Raw genomic sequence first — 22552 nt, forward strand, 5'->3', positions numbered from 1 at the left:
AAAGGATAAAATTATGAAGTAGCATTATACTTCATATATTATAAATATATGAGTCTAGGAGAAGGTGCAACTACTCTTACTCTCTGGAAAGAAAGCAGACACAGGAGCACTCTAGGAAACAGTCTTTCTGTCCCTAGGTCTTTATATCTGTGCTGCATCTCATGGAAAAGACAGGAAGTTATAGCGTCTATCCTCAGGTCTGCCACTGCATAAGCCTAAGGGGGTCTGTCTACTCAATAAGGTCATGAGAACTGGGGAAATGGGATTACCAAGGACACTACGACCATGGTAGTTAACTTGGGGTCTAAAACCAGGAATGTAATGGAAGATGCTAATATTTTTTATTATTTCTCAGCTTAATTTATTCTGATTTGCTGATTTGGTATCCGTGCTTCATATTGCTCACAACTTTGTTTTAAGCTGCCAACAGCCAGTGATGAAACTGGTAAAGTTCTAATGCTTTCATTTACTCTTTGCTTATAATTTAAAAACCCTGTTTGTAAAGCAGTTTTTGAGGAGAAGACTAATACTTAATGAAACTCTTTTTGATGGTAATTGAAGTACCTAATAAGACTAGCATGATATCCAGGTATAAGAGGTCAGGAACTTTCTCATTTAGAGAAGAGTTATGGAGATGTGTTATTAGAGTGAGTTACTAGATTTATAAAAGCGTGTAACCGGCAGAGGGAGTGCCAGAGCAAGAGGCAGAGTGAGAATGGAATATTTTAATTGACAGAAAGAGTTTGTCATACTAGATTAAAATGAGTATTTAATGAGCTGTAAAAATAATACAGTTGACCTTTAAAAAGGGGAATTTTGGCTTGCTGGGAAAGTTATCTTTCTTAATTTTTAAATATGCTACGAAGTATAACATCTTATTCGTTGATTAAATTCAATATTTGTGCAAGGTACTGGTTTTAAAAAAATGTGTAAATTTTTTTTTCATTGAGTCAAAATTCTTAGGTCACTAATATCCCTGGTCTCTAATATCTTGCTACTTGAAATGTGAACCATGGACCATGAGCATGAGCATCACCCAGAAGTCTGTTAGAAATGCAGTCTCCTCCCCATCCCAGACCAAGTGAGTCAGAATCTGTTTTTTAACAAGATCCTCAGGTGATTCATATACAAATTAAAGTTTGAGAACAGGTTTAACATATCAATATAAATATAGATTTATGTGTAATTTGTGTCTGTCTATCCTCCTGTTTATTTACATTCCCCCCCTTTCCAGGATTTTATTTACTATTTGACTAAGCCTGGTTAAGACAGATGAATTCAATAAAATAGCAAAATATGACTGAAGGAGGAAATTAAAAACTAGAGAATCACAAAACTACTGCCAGCAAAGTAGTGAAAAAGTATCCTGACCATTGACATTTAATTTTGATGATGAAAGGTTTTAGCTACTTCCTCAAAACTTGGTTAGTTCAAGTAGTTACTTTTTTTGTGACTATTTTAACAGACTGATACACCTTCTGGAAGAAACCAAGGAGTTTAAATTTTAAGGATTTGCCCTTATCTAATCCAAAGTAGATGAGAAACTGCAAAAGTAGAAACTAAATATAATTTATCACTATCTTCATAAAACAGGTTAAGGAACATAGTTCTGATAACACAAGGGGAGTTTAAAATGAAAAATCTTTCTACATCATTCTACAACAGTAATAGTGGGGGTTTTTTTGGAGGGGGAATACTTATCCATTTTTTAGTTTATTATATTTTAACAACCATATAATATTTTTAATTGATTTAGAACTATGATTCACAGGAGCTCATAGCAATCCATATATAATGAAAGGAGTAGTAGAGGCTTAATAAAATTTTACACTTGGGATTAAAGATTACTAAAATATAATCCTACAGCTTATTTTTACAGTAGAAAAATATATTAAAAATGCAGTTTTTAAGAGGAAAAGAATTTGAAGTTAAAGGAGGTTAACTCATTTTGCCAAATCAATGGTGTTAGAGAGTAGTTACAAATAGTGGGAAGGATTTGTTTTCATATTCTTCATTTGCTTAAACAGTCTCAAGATATCAAAAAGAAAATCAATTTTTACCTAATCAGAGATTTGGAAATGACAGAAAGTCCATCTTCAGTGATTATGATTTAACATTATTTTAGTCAAAGCATTTCTAAACACTTCCTGATTAAAAGTTCAAAAAAAATTTTATACACGTCAGAAAATGAGTGTTCTGTAAGTTATGTATCTTTTCCTTGAGTTTGACCTAAACGCTGTATGTTGAATTATAAGCTCAATATATGTTATGTTTATTGCACAATATATGGTCATTATTCTTAATGAAGAGTTATCCTGTAATTTTTGTTTTCAAGTGGCCCTTTATCATGAAAGGAGGCTTTGTAATAGAGTGGAAAGACTGTGGGCTTCAGAGTCAGATAAACCTGTGCCATCCTGACTTTGCTGCTTCCAATTTTATGACCTTTAGCAAGTCATTTAATTTCTTTTTAGCCTCAGTTTTCCCATATGCAAAATGGGAATAATTATGCCTTTCTTTTATGAGAATGGGTGGTATTACATGTGAAAATTCTAGCCCAGGGCTTCCCTGGTGGCGCAGTGGTTGAGAGTCGGCCTGCCGATGCAGGGGACGCGGGTTCGAGCCCCTGTCCGGGAAGATCCCACATGCCACGGAGCGGCTGGGCCGCTGAGCCTGCCCGTCTGGAGCCTGTGCTCTGCAACGGGAGAGGCCGCAACAGTGAGAGGCCCGCGGACCGCAAAAAAAAAAAAAAAGAAAATTCTAGCCCATAAGAGGCTTTTAATAAGGAAAATCAATTTTTTTATTGTTTTTATTGTTATAATATTATTTTCATTTCTATGCAACTTGCTTAAGCATTCCTGCTTTTATCAGAGAACCAGTTTTCCAAATGCCTCGTTATCTTTCTGGTTGTTAAGATTAAAAAAAAATTATATTTATTTGAACTCCTGCTGATCTTTCAGGGAAGGAAAGTTCCTCCCTCAGGGCACTGCTAACCTCTTCATCTGTCTTTTTGATCCCATCTTCTCTCAACTCCTCACCATTGATATATTCTCTGCCTTCGATACTTCCCTCTCCATTGGTTCTTTCCCTTCAGCTTATGAATATTTTCAAATCTCTCTTATCCACATTCCCCAAATCTCCAGACTGATTCTCCTCAGTATCTAAAGCCCCATTTTTCTCCAGGCTTTTATCACCACACATTACTTCTGAGAGAGTAGTCTGCTTATGTGTTTCTGTTTAGCACCTTCCATTCTCCTTAGCTCATTGCAATCTTGCTGTTTTCTCCTCCGTTTTAGTAAACTTGTTCTTATTTGAATCACCAACTCATTTTGTAATTGCCATATTTAATGATGATTTTTCAATCCTCATGTGATTTATTTTCAGTATTTGATACTATTTACTTAGTACTTGAAACTTTCTCTTCCCTTCTTGTGAAAGGCACATTTTCCAAGGTGTCCTGCAACTTAAATTGCTTTTTTCCAATTTCCTTTTTCTGCTCCTCCTCCTCCTTTCGTCTTTTATATGTTAATGTTCTCAGGATCCTTTCTTTTGTCATTTTCCCTACGAGACTGCATCTGTGTCTAAGACTTCCATTCCTTCTTAGAGCTAACAGTTCCTTAACCCACACCAGATTTCCTAAAATCTGGGCTATTTTCTCAATAACAGATGACCCTTGGCACTCACATACTCAATGTGTTTCAGACTTGATTAATTATTTTATAACCTCAAACTTCCATTTCTCTGATAACTATCATCATTACTGAACTCACAGCAAAACTAGTCATCATCTTCTACTCCCTCCAGGCAATCCCACTGTCAACTAAAGAATGTTGCTCACCATATGGCTCTACAAGGATTGAGTCATTAGCCACTGCAGTTGCTGACCTCCACACCGTGCTAGGAGTTCAGGGCAGAGAACAGGAATGAGGCATTCTGTGTTCTGGAAAAACTGGCAGAACTTGCTTTCAGATAGTTAGATATTTTCAGGAGAAAAGTTTATGATTCCAGTTTCTTGCATCTTTCCATACTTAGGAATGCACGAAAATCATTAACTAGGATATCTGTGCCTCCTGACTAGCAGTAACCTTCTACTGAGATGTGTTTGATTGCATGTACCCCTTCTCCAAAATCACATATAAGCTGATGTCTCCACCGTAACTCTTCAGAGCAGTTCCTCAGAGATAGCTGAGAGGCTGTAGTCCTCACCAAGTCCCCCGTAAACATTGTAACGCACAGCTTTCACGATGCACTTTTTTATTTCAGTTGACATCACATATTTAGTTGCCAAGTTCCATTAATTCCACTGTTTTAATAATACTCCAGGGATTTAATAGTTCCTGTTTAGCCCCACTGCTGCTACTTTAGCTCAAGCTCTGTCACCATTCATATGTTCAGTTATGTTCTCCTAACTCGAGTTTTAACTCTTTTTAAGCATACATTACTGTTCATATGATCACTTAAATGCTTCTCCCATCCTCCAAAATAATTTATTTCCTTAATCTCTTGATAGCAAAAAAAGACATGTTTATTGTAGACATTTTGTAAGTAAAAAAAGAAATGAATGAATATTATCTGTATTGTAGTTCTTTTTCAAGGAGTGGCTACTCGAACATTTTAGTGTATAGGATTTCATTCAGTGTATAGGATTACATTTTCATGTATAGGATTTCTATTTCTTTTCCAAATAGTAATATATTTATTTTAACAAATATTAATATATTAAAATGTGGTTTGAAAATATATCTTGTCACCCTTAAAAACAATGATACGTGCTTTCATATCAAGATATGATATTGTATTTTTATTAATTTATAAATTCTATGGCATATTATAATGAAATTATGTTCACAATTTTACCACTATTTTTGAGTACTATTGGAGAGTTAGTTTTTTTCTTAGTATTAGAAATTATGCTATGGTGAATGTAGAATTTTGTATTTAAGTCTTTTTGTATAATTATGATTGTTGCTTAGAAATATTTGTAGAAGCAGAATTGCTGAAACACATATATGTTTTCGACACATTTCTATAGACTTCTGACACATTTTTGACAAAATTCCCTTTAGAGAATGCTATATCAGTTTAAATTCCTAGCAGCTGTTTGGATTTTGTCCATTTTCCCACTGAATTTCATCATAATAAATATTTTAACAATTTGATAGGCAAAGATGGCATCTCATTGTTTTAACTGCATGTTTGTCGTTAAACTCTTTAAGTAATTTCTTGTCCACTGAATTGCTATTCACGTTCTTAGCCTGTTTTTTTATCTTGATAATTATTATTTTTTAATTTATGCACATTTTATATGTTCTAAAGCTATTAACATTTAAGCTATTAAGTACTTATTTCTTTCCTCAGTATTTACAGTTTAAATACATATTGGCCATTGACTTTCCTTTACACCATTTCCTTATTCTTGCTGTTAATCCATCTCTCTTTGATCTACAGGTAGTTGGTGTATAATAAAACTAATACTGCACTCACAATAGGGCATTGTAATAACTGATGACATGGCTTTATGAATTCCTTAGCCAAGGAAAAAGGCAAGGATTATATCTAAATCGTCTTTGTATTCTCAGTGATAAACCAAATCCCTTGCACACGTGTGTGCTTAGTAGGTGTTGAATTGGACTGTTATAATCCCTGTACAACTGTGTATAATTTCCACCCCATGCTCCAGCATGAAGAACCATTTGCTATTTTCTGAATCCTGCTCACGGGATTTTTAGTATTGTTTTATAGTTAAGAGCCAAGGTTATGCAGGCAGCCAAACCTGGGTTTGAGTTCAGGCTTGACCCTACCAGCTTCCTAGTTGTGTCACCTTGAACAAAGCCTCAGGTTGCCCATCTGTAAAATGGGTTATTATAGTATCTGTATCATTGATATATTGTAAGACTTAGATGTTTACCCAATTTGAGACTAGGAAATAATTAGCACTTAATAAGTGACAACTATTATTATCATTGCAATCAAAGTTAGTTGGGTACTTCAGATGAAGTGTAGTACTGTAACTGTTAGAGTTTAAATTATTACTTACTGCATTATTAACTTATTACATGTAACCTGTGTTCCCTCTACAGAAAAATATGAACAGATTATCCAAGTCTTTAAGGACATATTTTTAAGACAAATTACATAGAAATAAATGAAAAAAACCTGAATGAAATATATATTCCTTTAGATATTAGAAAGAATAGTAATGAATATTCTGCTTATTCATATGTATCAATACTGATAAACTATTACTCTTAAAAAGTAAGCAAATTCCAGTTGTGTACATATCCTTCAATTTCCATTAGATAATAACTGACTGTAATTAATCTACACTAATACTTGGCAACTTTCCTAACCTAATAAACCCACATAAATTTTAATAAAAATAAATGAGTATGAAAACATTTCAGAAATCTATTATGTTTATACTAACAAGAAAAAAAAGAGTGAAATGATTTTGTTGTAACTGGGAACACAAAAAGGAGAAAATCAGTCTTAAATGTCACTCATAGTTAACATTACACAATAAAAGAAAATTACCGACAAGATATTTTCAAGCACATTCATAGTGGAATAACAATGACAGTAACAATGGATGTCTTAAAAGAAATACATTTTTACTTTCATAAGACTGTTACCAATCTTTAGGTACTTGTAGAAACACAAAGAGGAGATGTAAATACCAGGAGAGAAATATGCAATAGCAGGAGAGAAATATTTCCTTTCTTGAAGTTGTATTATATTTTCAAAGTTGGTCTTTAAGGAATTTTGGGACAAGAGTTATTGTGGTACACTAAGTAAGTTTTCTATCAAATAAATATTTGCAGTTGATATATATGAGAACAAACTTTTCTAATTGTTTTAATGAGCTGCCTGAATAAAGAATTGACTGTTGTAAATATAATACTCAAACCCTCTGTGATTTTGAAAAATCAGTGTTTAATCAACATGCTAATATTATTCCAAGTCAAAAAAACTACTTATTACAAAAGAATTTATTTTTTAAATTGTCAGTCCTACTAAGCTTCGTTACAAATAAGGTAACTTGGGTTGCCCAGGATTTTCTTGATTTCAAAACTGAAAGTCCCATGTCCTGGGAGCTGCTTCAGTCCTGGGCAAACTGAGATGGCTGGTCACCCTAGTTATGGGTTACTTAAATACGTGTTGCCATAAATACACAAAATACAAAAGAAAACCAAGAATAAGACTGTCAATATAACATGATATTTTAAATTCACCTTAAAGGAAGGAAAATTGATCATAAGAGTATAGTGTTTGTACAAAGTCTGTTTAAAAGAAAAGAAAGTGCTGCTCAATATAGATTATAACAATGATCCAAATTTACCTTAATAAGATACTTACTTTTGTAAAAATTCTTCATAGCCACATATACTTAGAAGATAATTTTGAGGTGATAACTGGTCATTTGTACAAAAATGTAGAATTTCTGCTATTAGGTCTTTGACAAGATAATTAGCTAAAAACAAAGTTGAATAATAAAATGTTAATAAGAGCATATTATATATTGGCTGGGAGAAAGATTTTGAGCACAAAAAGTGATACATGCTTTATGAACTATTATAACTTTCTAGCTCCATCAAGAGGAGTTAAAATGAGATGCATCTCATTTATTAGTCTGGTTAGATTTGGAGATTTTTAAAAAAATATTCTTTGCATTTTCTTTAATCAATCTGTCTTCAAATAACCGAACAGAGCTAGCTATTTCATTCCTCATTCTAAAATCTTTGGTAATTGTAGCTCTGCATAAAAAATATTCTACTGTGATTACCCTTAGGGATTTGGGAAGTGCTAAAGAGATTACACAGTGAGTGCTAAGTGGCAAGCCAGGAATCTAAATCTGTCATCTTCTAAAGCCTGTGCTCTTAATAATTCCACGTTTTCACAACTCATCACTCTTCCTTTCCTGTATAGGAATCACCCCAGGTTCTGTCTTGGACAACGTCATAATAACCTTGAAGAACATTTCTCCACCTTCTCTGGGACTCAAAGTGTCAGCATATTATAGGGTAAAGTTCTTTGCCTTCTCATATTCACATTCCATAATATCTCCCTACCAAACTCTTACATGCATTTGCCATTTAATAGTGGCCAGAACCATGCTGACTTGTTACGATTATATTTGTCTGTGAAATATTTTTCTAATTGTAAATAGTATGGGATTCATTTATTATCATATGTGATAACGGAAATTATCTGTTATATATATATTATCTATCTATTTATCTGTCTATATCTCCATGCTTTCAACGTGATCTTGAATGAAGGTTAGTGCAACAGATTGTACTGATGATCCTTAATGAGGATTTGAACAGCATACCGCAAACACTCATTTGCATTTATTTGAGTTGCGTTTTGTTGGCAATTATGTGTTTAATTTGCGGTGACTTATTTTACTGCCACACCTTTTTGTTTGGGAAAGATTTTTGACACAGACTGCCTCATAAAAAGTAGTGCAAGTGATATTGTTGGACTTGCCATGAAGAAAAAAACGGAAGAATATTATAATGTCCTATTTAAAAGTGTAGGTTTTATGGTAGATCAAGTTGTTATCAATAAAACAGTTGTAGAAACAAATGGTAAAGATCATCATGGGAATTAGAGATTGTGGAAATGTCCTGACACAGAAGAGAGTATATTAGACATGCTACTGCTTGGGAATATTAACTGAAATAATATGAATTGAATCTAGAAGAAAATATGGCCACAGGCAAAATCATGACTATAAAGGCTTTGACAAGAAGGGGAGAGCATTGCCAATATAAGATCTCTAAAGACACCAGTTTATTTTAATTCATTTGACTTTTCTGTTTCCAGGACTGTGTCCCCTATGCTGTTTGGGGCATGCATGCATTCATTATTTCACTATAGTCGTCTTTGCGGATTACATGAAAGACTCCATAATCCAGTTCCTAGCTATTACTCCTCTCCTGTGCTTTGGTGTGATATCTCCTACTATTTGCTTCATGTTCTTTTTTGGTTGTCTCATTATTGCTTCAAATTCAGCATGTCTAAATCTGAAATTATCATTTTTCTCCTTGAACCCAAACATTAAGTGTCTGTGAGTTAAACTTCTCATCCATATTGTAAGCCAACAAGAACTATGGCTTCTTTTTTTTTTTTTTTTTTAAATTTATTTATTCATTTATTTATTTTTGGCTGTGTTGGGTCTTCGTTTCTGTGCGAGGGCTTTCTCTAGTTGTGGCAAGCGGGGGCCACTCTTCATCGCGGTGCGCGGGCCTCTCACTGTCACGGCCTCTCTTGCTGCAGAGCACAGGCTCCATACGCGCAGAGCTCAGTATTTGTAGCTCACGGGCCCAGCTGCTCCGTGGCACGTGGGATCTTCCCAGACCAGGGCTTGAACCCATGTCCCCTGCATTGGCAGGCAGACTCTCAACCACTGCGCCACCAGGGAAGCCCTATGGCTTCTTTTAAGTAGACTTTATACCTCTATCTTCAATTTGACAGCTAATATAACCCTTTTTCCAGTTTCTCCTAGTCTCCAACTTCATACAATCCTTCTCAATCTGTTGACCAGATTGCCTACCATACTGAAAAGATTAAGGCCCATTTGAGATTCTTTAATTATGCTACTCTACACCTTAAATCTAGTTTTTTTTATGCATCCTTCTCTATCCCTTTACACCTCTTGATACATAAGTATCACTGCTTTTTACTGCATCTTACTTCTTCGCATGTGATCCTTCCATCACTGGTTTCCAGTTCCAGCAATTTAAAGCCCCTCTGTTTTATATATTTAATATCCTCGACTCTAAAGATGCTTTTGTCTTTTCTTTAGGATGTTTTGTTTCTATTTAATATTCCAGTAAAATCTCCTCTTCCATTCTATTCCCTTAAGATAGTATCTTATTTATGTATTTATTTTATTTATTTTTACCTCCTCATTACTGACAAATTTCTTTAAAGTGTAGATAACTTCTGCAGATAATTCTCAATTACTCTTTAATCTTGCAAACTGACTGCTACTTCCACCACTTTGTAGGTCACAAACAGCTTCCTAATACTGTTCAAACTATGTGTCATCTAAATCTAGAAGGTAGTTGAAAGTAAAGACACGGGCTCTAGAGTAACTTTGGAATTGGAAAAAAGGACAGGGCAGTCATCTTCATTGAAGTGATAGCTGATGACTGTAGAACAGAGAAGTCCTTGTTCAAAACACCTGCTCTTCCAGAAGGATTCTATTTTCTCACTCTGGGAGAAACAGAATTCTCTTCGGATAAAAACCTCTCACTGTCTCCTCCTCTTTGCTTATCTAGATTTCATTATTCCTTAAGTTTCTAGCAACTTATTGGTCATTCTTGAAATGCTTTTCAGACTTTTGTTCTCTAGAGCACATTTATATTACTAGTAAAACACTCATATAAAGTGGTGAAGGGATCACAGTTTTGGCATAAAGATTATTTTAAAGTGAAAACATTTGAAAACTTATCTTCACTTTTCTTATCTGACTATAGCCAAGACTCCCTAATACAGGTGCTATCAACTTTCTTCTGAGAGTTTCCTGCAACTTCTGGGAAGGAGACCAACTGCCCATCCATTAGCATAAAAAGATATACATGTATTTCCTTACTGAAGCTCTAAACACCCCCCCTCCTCACACATACTTTTACATTAATTTTTTATGTAAAACTTTACCTCTGGGTTTCAGCAGGTTACTCATTTCTGAGTAAACCCCTGCATGCATGTATAAGGAAACTTTGTCTTTTGTCCTGTTAATTTCTCTATTGTCAGTTGTGTCACAGCCTAACCCCTCTTCAAATTTAAATGGGCAGAAGACAAGTTTCCTCCTAATAGCAGCATATGCTGCTCTGTATATTTTCATAAATGTGTTCTCTCCCCTCCTCTGCTTTTTCCTCCTTCCCCTCTAATCCTCCCTTCCTTCTTCCTCTTATAGACCCTTTTACTATCTTTGAGGCCACAGTCATCCTCTTTACCACTGTACATCTGTAACACTAAACACAATGACCTAATCACTTTACTGAAACTTCTTATAAAAGTCAAAAATGGCCTCTGTTTTGCCAAATCTAATATTGGAAATTAAATATTATAAATTGGAAGAATAGGAGTGGTCTCCCTAGTTGATAATTATTTCCTCTTCTCCAGCAATGTAAGTCAACATAACCCAGATGCCATTCTGATTGGATCAAGGTACAGCACTATTGATCTTGGCTGTGCAATCAGAACTCTGGTTTTAGAAATTTGAAAGTGGATCTGAAAGCAGCTCTTCTGCCCCTTTCCTGTTTGCCCATTTCTATTCCCCTCTAACCTTGAAAGAACCTAATTAACCTGTTGATTCTTTTCCTAGCTAAAAAGAAGTAAGATAAAGAATTAAGTAGTTAAAGAATGACTAGTTCTCTACCCACAATGGCCTCCTTAGCAATCCTGCAGGCATATCACAAAGGCAAGATAACATCTGAAGAGAGAGTCAGCCTGCCTTCGCAGAATGGAGAACAATGCATAACCCAATCTCCTGCCTCTACGATTCACTGAGATTCTTCCTCCCCTTTTTTCCCCCGTTAAGAACTGTCATGGCTGAGCAGAATCTTTGGAGTTGGTCTTGGGACATGAATCTACCTTCTCCCCAGATTGCTGGCTTTTCTGATTAAAACACCTTTCCTTTCTGTTGACTTTTGCCTCTTGATTATTGGTTTTTGAGCAGCAAGCAGCCAAACCTGAGTTTGGTAACAGATCCAATAGGGAGGTTGAACTTCCTTTAGCTCTCTGGACAAATAGCATTTAAGCTTGAGAGCTTAGCTTTCCATGTGTTGCAGAAAAGTAAGGGAAATGAGTCAGCAGAAAGCAAGAGAAACATAAGAAGCAATTACACAGAGAGGAGATGAGGTGAGAGACATACAGGAATTTTGGACTGCCTGTACATCAGTGTTTTATTCCCAAATCTTTGCTGAATTCCTACTCTTAAATTCTATAAGAAATCCCTGTAATATTTAAATTATTTTTTCTGCTTACATCAGCAGGAGTTGGTTTCTGTTAGTTTCAAACCAGATGGTCCTAACTAATATTCCTACATAACATTGTTATGTTTGCAGTCATCTGTACTAAGTCAGAGCCTTGGCTAGAGTAAGAAAGAAAATGAAGCAAAATACAGTGATAATAATAATAATGAAAAAAATTTATTGGACCATTATTTGTCAAGAAACAACAGTTGATACGCAGAAACTTGGTAGCAACTAATGTGTGAAGAACTAATATGTTTTGCAAAATGGTTGATGGTAACAGTGAAATAAATATTAAACAACTTTAAAGAGATTCTAAAACTTTAGAGAAATGAGAATCATCTGGTGAGTTTGATAAAATACAGATACCTGGGATCCATCCAGAGACTCTGATTCAGTAGAGCTGCTAACTATGCTGGGCTGTACAGGGCTATTATAGTTCTCACTGTGGAGATAGAGGCTGTGTAACAGCCATTTTCACTTACATACAGTCTTTATGTAGAATCTTTTTGAAATTTAGCTTTTATTTTTAATATGCTAAAAACTTGCTATACTTGCTATTTCATAGCAGGAAAATAAGGTGTCCTGGGGTGAGCTATGAAGAGAGTTCTAAAAAACAATAGCCAAACAAATGTTAAAAGATTTCCAGCTGTTTTCCTCTTACTTCACTTCAGGGCAAAATACTAGCTAATACTGCTTCTTTTAATGACTTCAGTCTGTGGACTCAAGGCAGCTATACCAGCTTTATGTATATTTTTATACTTATTTGCAAGATTGCTTACCATATGGCATAAAATGAAGTTGTTGTGTTGAGTCCTCAGTAAAAATATTTATATTAACCTTAGTATTAGAAAAGAACTTGTATGGAAATGCTGTAGTCGTGCTCCAGATCTTCCCCGAATTGGAATTAATGTCAGCTGCATGATATGTTTCTCTTATTCTGAAAAATATATGTGAAAGAATACTTAGGACAAGATTTTAAGAAACTTCATGCAGGGCTTGCTATAGAAGATTTGAAATATGAAAATAACCAACAGCTGATTTGTGGTATAGTGCTGTTAGCTAGGCTAGATTGGTAAAGATTACAATTAAACCAAAAGCAACTATAAAGCTCTGGTCTTTATGTTTTCCCTGGGGCACCTCATATGAAGCAATTAAGAATACATTGGCACTTATAAAACATGAAAATTCACTCTGAACAGTGATTGCTTGCTTCACTGACATTGCCTTTTGAAGCATGAACTCCTCCCCTTGCTTTTGGCTCATGCCTTTGTCAAGCCAGAAGTCACTCATTTATTATTTATTCATTTATTGATGAATAAATTCTCTTGTTTGTGTCAAATTGGTAAATACCATTCTTGGCAGCCCATTTTCTTTAAATTTGGGGTTTTACACAAATATTTGGCTTTTACGTAAATAATTGAGCCCAGAAGTCATTTGTACATTCTGAACAATTACTTACTGTTTCAGGAAGTCAGAGAATTGGAAAATAGTTTATCCTTGGAGTCAGAAGCCTTGAGTTTGAATACTGACTCTTTTTTGACTTAACAAAAATTTTTTAACATCTTTATGGGCATATAATTACTTTACAATGGTGTGTTAGTTTCTGCTTTATAACAAAGTGAATCAGCTATACATATACATATATCCCCATATCTCCTCCTTTTATTCAGTAGTTTTATGGTCAGAGGCAAGTTATATGACCAGTTTCTTTGTTTGCACAAATGAGGATATTTATATCTACTTTAAAGGTTTATGAGAGAAAAGGCATATAAAAGACTTTTGTAGAATGTAAAGCAATATATCCATGTAATGTATCATAATTATCATTATATTATTACAGCTGAATCCCTGTAGAGCCATATTTTATGCCCACATGTAGAATTTAGCATAAAATTATTTGTAACTAGATATTTAAAATGCTTTTGATGATGAAGTCCTAGGTTTTTTTCTGTTTTTGTTAATTTTGCAGACCTCTAAACTTTGTAGTGCTCTTCCTGAATGAAAAATTATGCATTCTGTGTATGCATTCTATGTAATGTATCATATATGTTACATCGTTGGCATTTATTCTAACTATTTTTGCAGCATTAAAGTAGTGTAGGCCCATTGAAGTAGCTCTATCTCTATGCCCTTAAACTCTACCAAAACATCCCCTCCTTGAGGGACCTCACAAATGGAAATGTGTGTATGCACCCAATGGGTCTGGCATGTATCAAAATCACCTTTTTTTCTGGGTTCCATCCCCAAAGTTTTTGATTCAGTAGATATGTGGAGGATCCCCCCCCCCGCCCCCAATTTTTAGCGGTTTTCCAGATAAGCCAATACTACTGCTGCTCCAGAACTGCAGTTCAAGAACCACTGCTTAGGATAAAGGTATGGGCCACTCTTCTTTGTTATACCCTACAACAAAGGTTTGGACTCTAGTTCTGAATTGAGGAGCTTTATGATCTAGCATTCAACCATATGATAAGGTACTACTCAATGTATACATACATGATTTAACCTTCTACCATTTTGGAGAATTAAATTTAAAATGTAAATTCATGACTCATTCTTTCCTAAACCTTCGCTGAGCATCTACTGTGGGCCAAAAACTTTTTTCATGTGCTATGACATTTTATTGTATTTTTAATAAAAATATGGCATATTTCTTGAGAGATGTGCCTTAAAAGTATGTCACAGCAAGAAACCAAATCCCACAAATTAGAGAGCCTCTTTAAGGGTGTATGGCGGGAGTTAGGTAAGGTTATTTAAATGTTAGAAAAAAAACACTGATGAAATTGGGCATATAAATCCATTCTGTATGGCTTTCCAGAAATTTTGGAGACCCTCTTAAGAAAGTTGGCTTTCAAATTCAGTTCTGTCTTCTTTTGAATTAAGAGCTTTGGATAGCACCTAGCACATATTAGGTCCTCAAAAATATTTGCTGTTGAGTGAATAGTGTGTTTGTGTACAAAATAATTATGCATATATAAATTTAATTATCTTTATATGAGTATTTGTCAACAAAAATTATAGAAAACCAAAAAAAAGTGTAAATATAACCTTATCTTCTTTTTACTACTTTAAAGTTTATTATTGTTTGGTTGTCTTTTTTAGTACTCATGGTTACTTTGAAAGAAACCATTGGAAAAAAATGCCATTTAAGAATTTCAAAATGTACCATGAGCTACTGACAAACCATTACATAAAATATTTTCATGTCACTATTTCATTCACAAGATTTCATCAAAGAATATTACATTCTCTTGAAAAAAAAAGTGATGGGAGAGACTAATAATAAGTGTATTTTGATGGAGCTATACCAAGTATTACCTTGTGATATTGAGAGAGCTATTTCTTACACTTAGGTAGAAATTATCACATCTTAGATTTAAGGTGTCAAGTTCCTGGCAATGCTTGTCAGGTTGTTACAGTGGGTAGCTCATTACTGACAAAATCAATATTGATATCTGTAAAGATCCTAATTAGGAATCCAAAGTGCCATTTAAAATTTCTTCTGTGAACTGGAGCAAGAAATTAATTAAAGATTGAATATAGGTTCACGGATTTGAACTGCTTTGTTTTGTATTTTGTATGTGTGCCTTTCGGTTCTTCCAATATGGTGACAAGTTTTTTAACTTGACTTTGCTTTTTTGTTTGCTTGTTCTTCATTTGAATATTTGTCATGCATTGACTAGTTAATTAGGCATTCAGATAGCCTTTTAAGGTAGTGATTAAATAAATGATTCAAATCTTTAATCCCAAATGATTCTTTAGCAGGCCGCTGCTATAGCTGATAAATAAGCTAATGTTTATTTATATGTATATTTATTATATTTTCAACAGCCAAAAAAGGATAAAAATCAAGATAACTAAAATGTAAGTGCATTAATTTTTCAAAATTTTCAGGTATCTTAGCAATAGAAGAGATGGCATTATATAAATTTTAATTGATAATGAGAGATTGGTCTTTTAAAAAGAGGCATGTACCTTTATAAGTTCTTTTTTTAGATTAGCAAAAAGGGGATCTGGGATCCCCTTGTGATCAAATTTGTTTTTCAGTGGACAAACACCCATGCATTTGTTCAACATTCTGGCAGCCCATTCAGGGTAAGATTGAGTTATTGAGCAGAAGGTACTCACATCATTCTAAATAGTATATCCCAGGTAAGAAGGATAAATCTATGCTAATTTGGGACAGAGCCAAATAAGTCAGTCACTTATGTGCCATTAAATGAGAAATTAATTCACTGCAAACTAAGCTATCAACAAACAGCAAGCACAAGACTGAAATTATAAAACATTCGTCTCTAGCCACAGTTTCAGGGGAAAAATTTATTTGACTATAAACAACAAAAGCAATACCAGAAGTTGATTAATGAACTAATTTGTCATAAATTTATACTGTTAACTATGTTAAAAAATTATAGAGCTTTAACATTTTATATGCAAGATTAATCAGCTCAGTGATGTTAAAATAGACAACTTTATGCAGGTACAGAAATTTCTAAGTTTAATGGAATATCAACACTTACTTTTTTACTTTGTTGCAAAAGGAGGCCAGACTTCTATTACTGCCCTGAGGTACTTCAACCAGCTGAATGGAACAACCTGTCAGCTTAAAGTAAAAACTGTTAAATTAAAATAGTTCGGTGTGGAGAAAAGATTAATACAATTCTAAAATTTTTATTTTGTTTTAGAAAGCCATTATGTTTTTAATTTTATTTATTTATTTTACGATGTGCGGGCCTCTCACTGTTGTGGCCTCTTCCATTGCGGAGCACAGGCTCCGGACGCGCAGGCTCAGCGGCCATGGCTTACGGGCCCAGCCGCTCCGTGACATGTGGGATCTTCCCGAACCGGGGCATGAACCCGTGGCCCCTGCATCGGCAGGCGGACTCTCAACCACTGCACCACCAGGGAAGCCCTTTAATTTTATTTTAAAAATATTTACTGAAGCAATACATATGGAAAAATACATAAATTTTAAATATATAATTTGATTTTTGAGGAATATATGCAACTGTGAATATTAATATCCAATCAAAAAATATAGAACATTTCTATCACTTTAGAAAGTTCCCCCATATCTCCTTCTGTCAATCTGAACATCTGTTTGGTAACTGTTAATTCAGATTTCTATCACCATAGATTAATGAATGTGCTCTTTTGTTTCTGGCTTCTTTCATTTAAATGATATATGTTTTAAAATTCATGTTGTCATATGTATCAATAGTTCATCTTTCTTAGTTACCTATTAGTAGTATTCTATTGCATGAATATTCCATAGTTTGTTTATCCGTCTTCATGTTGAAAAACAGTTGTGTTGTTTGTAGTTTTGGCATATTGTAAAGAATACTTAATTTTCATATACAAGTGTGTTTTGGACATGTGCTTCACTTCTTGTGAATAAATCCATAAACGGCTCAGTTAAAGAAATAATTTTGCTTTATGTATTTTTCAGCCATTATTAGGTACATCTACATTTAAGTTTATTATGTCTTCCTGATTGACTTATTATTATGAAATGACCCTTTTCTTTCTCTAATAATACCCTGCGGGCTTCCCTGGTGGTGCAGTGGTTGAGAGTCCACCTGCACATGCAGGGGACACGGGTTCATGCCCTGGTCCGGGAAGATCCCACATGCCACGGAGCGGCTGGGCCCGTGGGCCATGGCCACTGAGCCTGCACGTCCAGAGCCTGTGCTCCGCAATGGGAGAGGCCACAGCAGTGAGAGGCCCGCGTATCGCAAAAAAAAAAAAAAAAAAAAAAATACCCTGCCTTAAGCTTCATTTTCTGATATTAATAACCACACACAGCTTTGTTTTGTTGGTTGAATGTTAAATATTTTTATTTTTTTAAACTTTCAACCTATCTGTACCTTTGTTTTTCAAATTTGACTCTTGTAAAAAATAAAGCCTTTCTTTTCTATCTAGTTTGTCAGTTTCTCCCTTTTATTTGGAATATATTTAGTATATTTATGGGTATTGTTAGATTTAAGACTGCCATGTTCATATGTGCTTCTAGTTGTTTCTTCTGTTTTATTTTGTTCTTCTATTTCTCCTTCCCTGATTTTTGCAATTTGATTTTTTAGCCCGTTTCATTTAATTTCTCTGTTGGATTTTTAGTTTTTCTTCTTTGTACTATATTTTTAGTGATTATACTAGCTTAGAACTTACAATATGCATCATAAATATTTCACAGTTTACTTAGAGTTGATATTGTGCCACTGCATTTAAAATGTAAGAATTTCCAATAGCAGATAACATTTACCATCCCTTCATCTTTTATTCTCTTGTTGTCTTTTATCTTTTGTTTACATATACAACAACTCTGACAATGAAATCTTGTGTTTTTGCTTTAAACAGTCAGCTGTCTTTCAAAAAATTAAGTAGTTTTTCATATTTACTAACATATTTACCATTTTTGCTGCTGTTTTTTCCTTTCTATATTCCATCTGGTATCATTTTCTTTGCATCTGAAGACTGACTTCAGTATTTTTTGTGTGCATGTGAGCTGACTGATTTCTCTCAACATTTGTTTATATGATAATATATTTATTTAAAAATTTCAAGCATGTACTCAATGAGTTATAGAAGCATGGATTCTTTTCTTTTTTTATAGAGCTTTAAAAATGCTATTCCACTGTCATCTGGCTTCCATCGTTTCTGATGAGATAATGCTTTAATTCAGATTGTTGTTCCACTGCATGAAATTTTTTTCCCCCTCTCTGCCACTTTTTATGATGATCTTTTCAACTTTGGTCTTCATATGTTTGAGTATAACATGTCTACATGTGGTTGTCTTTGCATTTATTCTGTTTGGGATTTATTGAATTTCTTAAATCTGTAATTTGATATTTTATACCAGAGTTGGAGAAAATTTCAGAGCATTATTTCTTCAAATGAATTTTTCTTTCTTTCCTTTCCTCTCCTGCTAGCATTCCAAAATTATCCATATATTAGGCTCCTTATCTCCTAAGTTTCTTAGTCCCTGCTCACTTTTATATAATTCTTTTATTTTCTCTTCTTCAGTTTGGGTAATTTTATTCTTTTTCTTTTTTTTCTCTCCTTTTTTTATAAATTTATTTATTTTATTTATATTTATTTTTGGCTGCGTGTGGGCTTTCTCTAGTTGCGGCGAGCGGGGGCTACTCTTTGTTGCAGCATGCGGGCTTCTCATCACGGTGGCTTCTCTTGTTGTGGAGCACAGGCTCTAGGCGCGCGGGCTTCAGTAATTGTGGCGAATGGGCTCAGTAGTTGTGGCACACGGGTTTAGTTGTTCCGTGGCATGTGGGATCTTCCCAAACCAGGGCTTGAACCTGTGTACCCTGCATTGGCAGGTGGATTCTTAATCACTGCCCCACCAGGGAAGCCCTATTCTTTTTCTTTCAAGTACTCTTTTTCCCCTGTCATCTTATATCTGTTTTTAAGTACACCCAGTGACTTTTTAACTACTGATACTATATTTATATTACTAAATTTTCCATTAGTCTTTGTTTTTTCATAGTTTCTAATCTCCTTGAGATTCCTCATTTGTCTACTCATTATGTTCATCTTTACTTCATCTTCTTGAACATCCTTTAAATAATCTCCTTAAAGTCCCTATCTGTTAATTCCAACATCTGTTCTATCACAGAATCTCTATTCACTGGGCTATTTTCTTGATTATGGTTCAGAATTCCCTGTTCTTTACGCATCTGTGCATTTGTTATTAAATGTTGGATATTGTAGATGACACATTAGGAATTGTTTTTACAAAGTGTGCAATTTTTCTCTGGTAGGCAGGCGGTTAAGATTGTTTTGGTCTTGTCAGCCTCTATTTTATTTTTTGTGGGGCCACATGTAAGTTAATAGGTAGAGCATTTACTTTAGAGCACGATTTTTACTTGTAAGAGATAGCTTTGTGTGATCTCAAATGAATGCCTACAGTTCTCAGCTCAGTGTCTTCTCTCGCTGGGTCAGAACTTTGGCACCGCATAACTTCTACTTGTGTGTGGTGAACACAACCTCTTGGCCAACAATCTGCAGTAAATCTCACATAGACTCCTGACCCCCATGCATTGCATAGTTCCTCTGTGCTCTGCCCTACAGATTACAGCTTCCTTTGCAGCCCAGAACTGCAGTATCTGCCTCCTCAGGTTAGTGATACTGCTGCTCAAATTGGGCTCCACTAGTCTGCCTAGCAGGAGGAAAGGGCCCCGAAGACACCAGGATGATCATAACAACACTTTGCTGTTTCCCTTCTCTTAAGGATTGATGTCTATACCGGCTGTTTGCTTCATATATTTTGTCTAATTTCATAGTTGTTTTCAGTGGTAAGGGAAGGTTTAGTACTTGTTACATTGTCATGATCAGAAGTAAATGTTCCTAAAATTCATGCACTTTTAATACAGATCATTTGAGGTATTACCTCTTCTGCAAGTGCCTCAGACACAATTAGTTGTTTCTTCTCTTATGAACTCATCCTCTCTATTATTTTACTGTGTTGGCATTATTGGTTTGCAGGTTAATTTAAGCAATATGCTATTGCTGAAATCAGGTATTATGCGTTTTCTTCTTTGCATTTGTTATGCCTAATCATATATCGTTTAAGAATATGATAAATAGTTGTTGAATAAATGAAAAGTCCTCTTGTATAGCCCTGTAAATTACAGCTGAAATAATGTTTCATCATTTTACTGTTTAATTCTGGTTTCACTTGTGTCTAGACTCCGTATGAGCAGAGAAATGTTCAAATATTATACAAGAACCTCTGTGGTTACTAAATGATTGGAAAACTACTAATGAAACCATCAGGATGAATTGCACAATGATTACTTAATTTCCTACTCTTGGAATGTTCCCAAAAGAAGTTGCCTGCTAACAGTATAATTTAGTAGCCTCTGAGTAAAAAGACATTTTTCCTACAAATAATGATATGAAGTTTTAATTCATGGTAATATAACTCAAAATATAAATGTAATGAAATGTATGTATGTTTCTATGTGTGCATAACGACACAATAAGAATAGAAAATACTATCATTTAAACCTCCAACTATGATACTTTTATCTAATAAAATGTAAATACTATAACATTTTATTTAGTTTTGATGAAACCAGAACTTTAAAAATATTATAAAAATTTTCCCTTTCTTTAGAAAAAATCATTAATTCAGGAACACAGAATTTGTGAATAAGTTTTTTTTCCCCAAAAGTATTGATAATATTAATACATTCCCCTAATTAAGATTAGTTACTCTCACTGCCAAATTAACCCAGCACATTATTGAATGATTCTTTCAGATTCGTATTTTTAGGTTGACATATATGACACATACCTCTTTGTTCTTTGGCAATGTGCTTTCCCAGGTCCTGGGTAGAAAAGAACCTTTAAAGAGCATCAGAGATGGTTCCACAATGTTCATATTTCTACTGCTTTTATTTTCTTCTTTTGGCATCAAGTCAGTTGAGAAGGATGGATATATAGGAGGAATGCTATGTTCAAATCCTATATGGTAGTTATCCAGTTCACTCCGTGAATTAATTTCATCCACACTAGTGGATGATGGAGGTAAAATATTGAATCCGTAATCATCAGCACCATGGTATTTTCCTGTGGGGTTTCCCCCAAAGCTTTCTTTATTTATGTTTTGAGGATTTGGTAGCACGGAATGCCTAAAACCAATTACTCTTGTTTTATTAACTTGGTGACAGGAGAGTTCTGTGCTTTTAGAAGTGAATTCATTCAAGGATATTTGGTGTGCTTCATCTAATGAATGCCTTTTTGAGTCCCAGTGTGGTGCACTGGGCACAAAAATGGTGTTTTCTTCAATTTCTCTCTGATAGAATGGGATTGTATTACTGATCTCATCTACTACATGATCAAAACCCAGACCGGTGTGGCTAGGAAAAAGAGGTTGATTTACAGAGTGAAATTCTTGGTGCTTTTGCTGCTTTTCATGTGATTCACTGGGATTTAGATCTGTTTTCCAACAATATGCCATTCTTTATTTTATGTAACTGAGAGGGTTGACTCTGCTCCAAATATCTCCTAGATGATATTATAAAAGATGATAGGAATTTTCCTAGAAAAAGCATACAAGGAAACAAAAAAACTTTAATTAGAAATAAAAGAGCTTGCAAGAAAGAAATATGTTGAGTAAATACAAATAATTGTTTTGAAGTTTCTCCTTAGCAAATGAAATAATTCCATGAGTAATATAAAACTCCATCAGGGCTCACAATATTAAAGTCCAAGGGGCAGTATTGACTTCAGAGACATTCATGAAACTCCTGTGATAGAAAAATAAGTCCACTTCAATTATGACAGGAGTTTCATGAATCAATCCAAAGACAATATTCCCCTTTGGACTCCTTTTCCTACTGAAAATCCACTTGCCGACAGCAGCATTATCTCCCTCAGTATTCAGTCATCTATCAGCATGGTAGTATGCTAAAGTCTTTTTATTATCTTAAAAGTCTCTTCGTGATCAACAGTTATTCCATCCCTAGATACAGTCTTAACTTCTTTCTCCTCTCCATAACCAATCATCTTATAGGTTGGCTAGATCCGTTCGTCTCTTCCCCAAAACTTCTTTA

The 22552-nt window shown here is 34.5% G+C and overlaps 1 protein-coding gene across 2 annotated transcripts in view; it reads right to left on the reverse strand.

The window, feature by feature from the left end:
• PIK3C2G (phosphatidylinositol-4-phosphate 3-kinase catalytic subunit type 2 gamma) overlaps positions 1-21957 on the reverse strand; it is a 353351-nt gene extending 331394 nt beyond the window's left edge. For both annotated transcript variants that reach the window (XM_065887110.1, XM_065887109.1), the window contains exons 1-4: positions 21292-21957; positions 16505-16587; positions 12767-12924; positions 7354-7468 (exon numbers count right to left, since the gene is read on the reverse strand). In XM_065887110.1, the coding sequence (XP_065743182.1) occupies positions 7354-7468; positions 12767-12924; positions 16505-16587; positions 21292-21957 (1022 nt within the window). The remainder of the gene's footprint in view (positions 1-7353; positions 7469-12766; positions 12925-16504; positions 16588-21291) is intronic.
• Between the last annotated feature and the right edge of the window lie 595 nt (positions 21958-22552).

The sequence above is a fragment of the Phocoena phocoena genome, chromosome 11, assembly GCF_963924675.1.
Source record: "Phocoena phocoena chromosome 11, mPhoPho1.1, whole genome shotgun sequence".
In the NCBI taxonomy this organism is placed as follows: domain Eukaryota; kingdom Metazoa; phylum Chordata; class Mammalia; order Artiodactyla; family Phocoenidae; genus Phocoena; species Phocoena phocoena.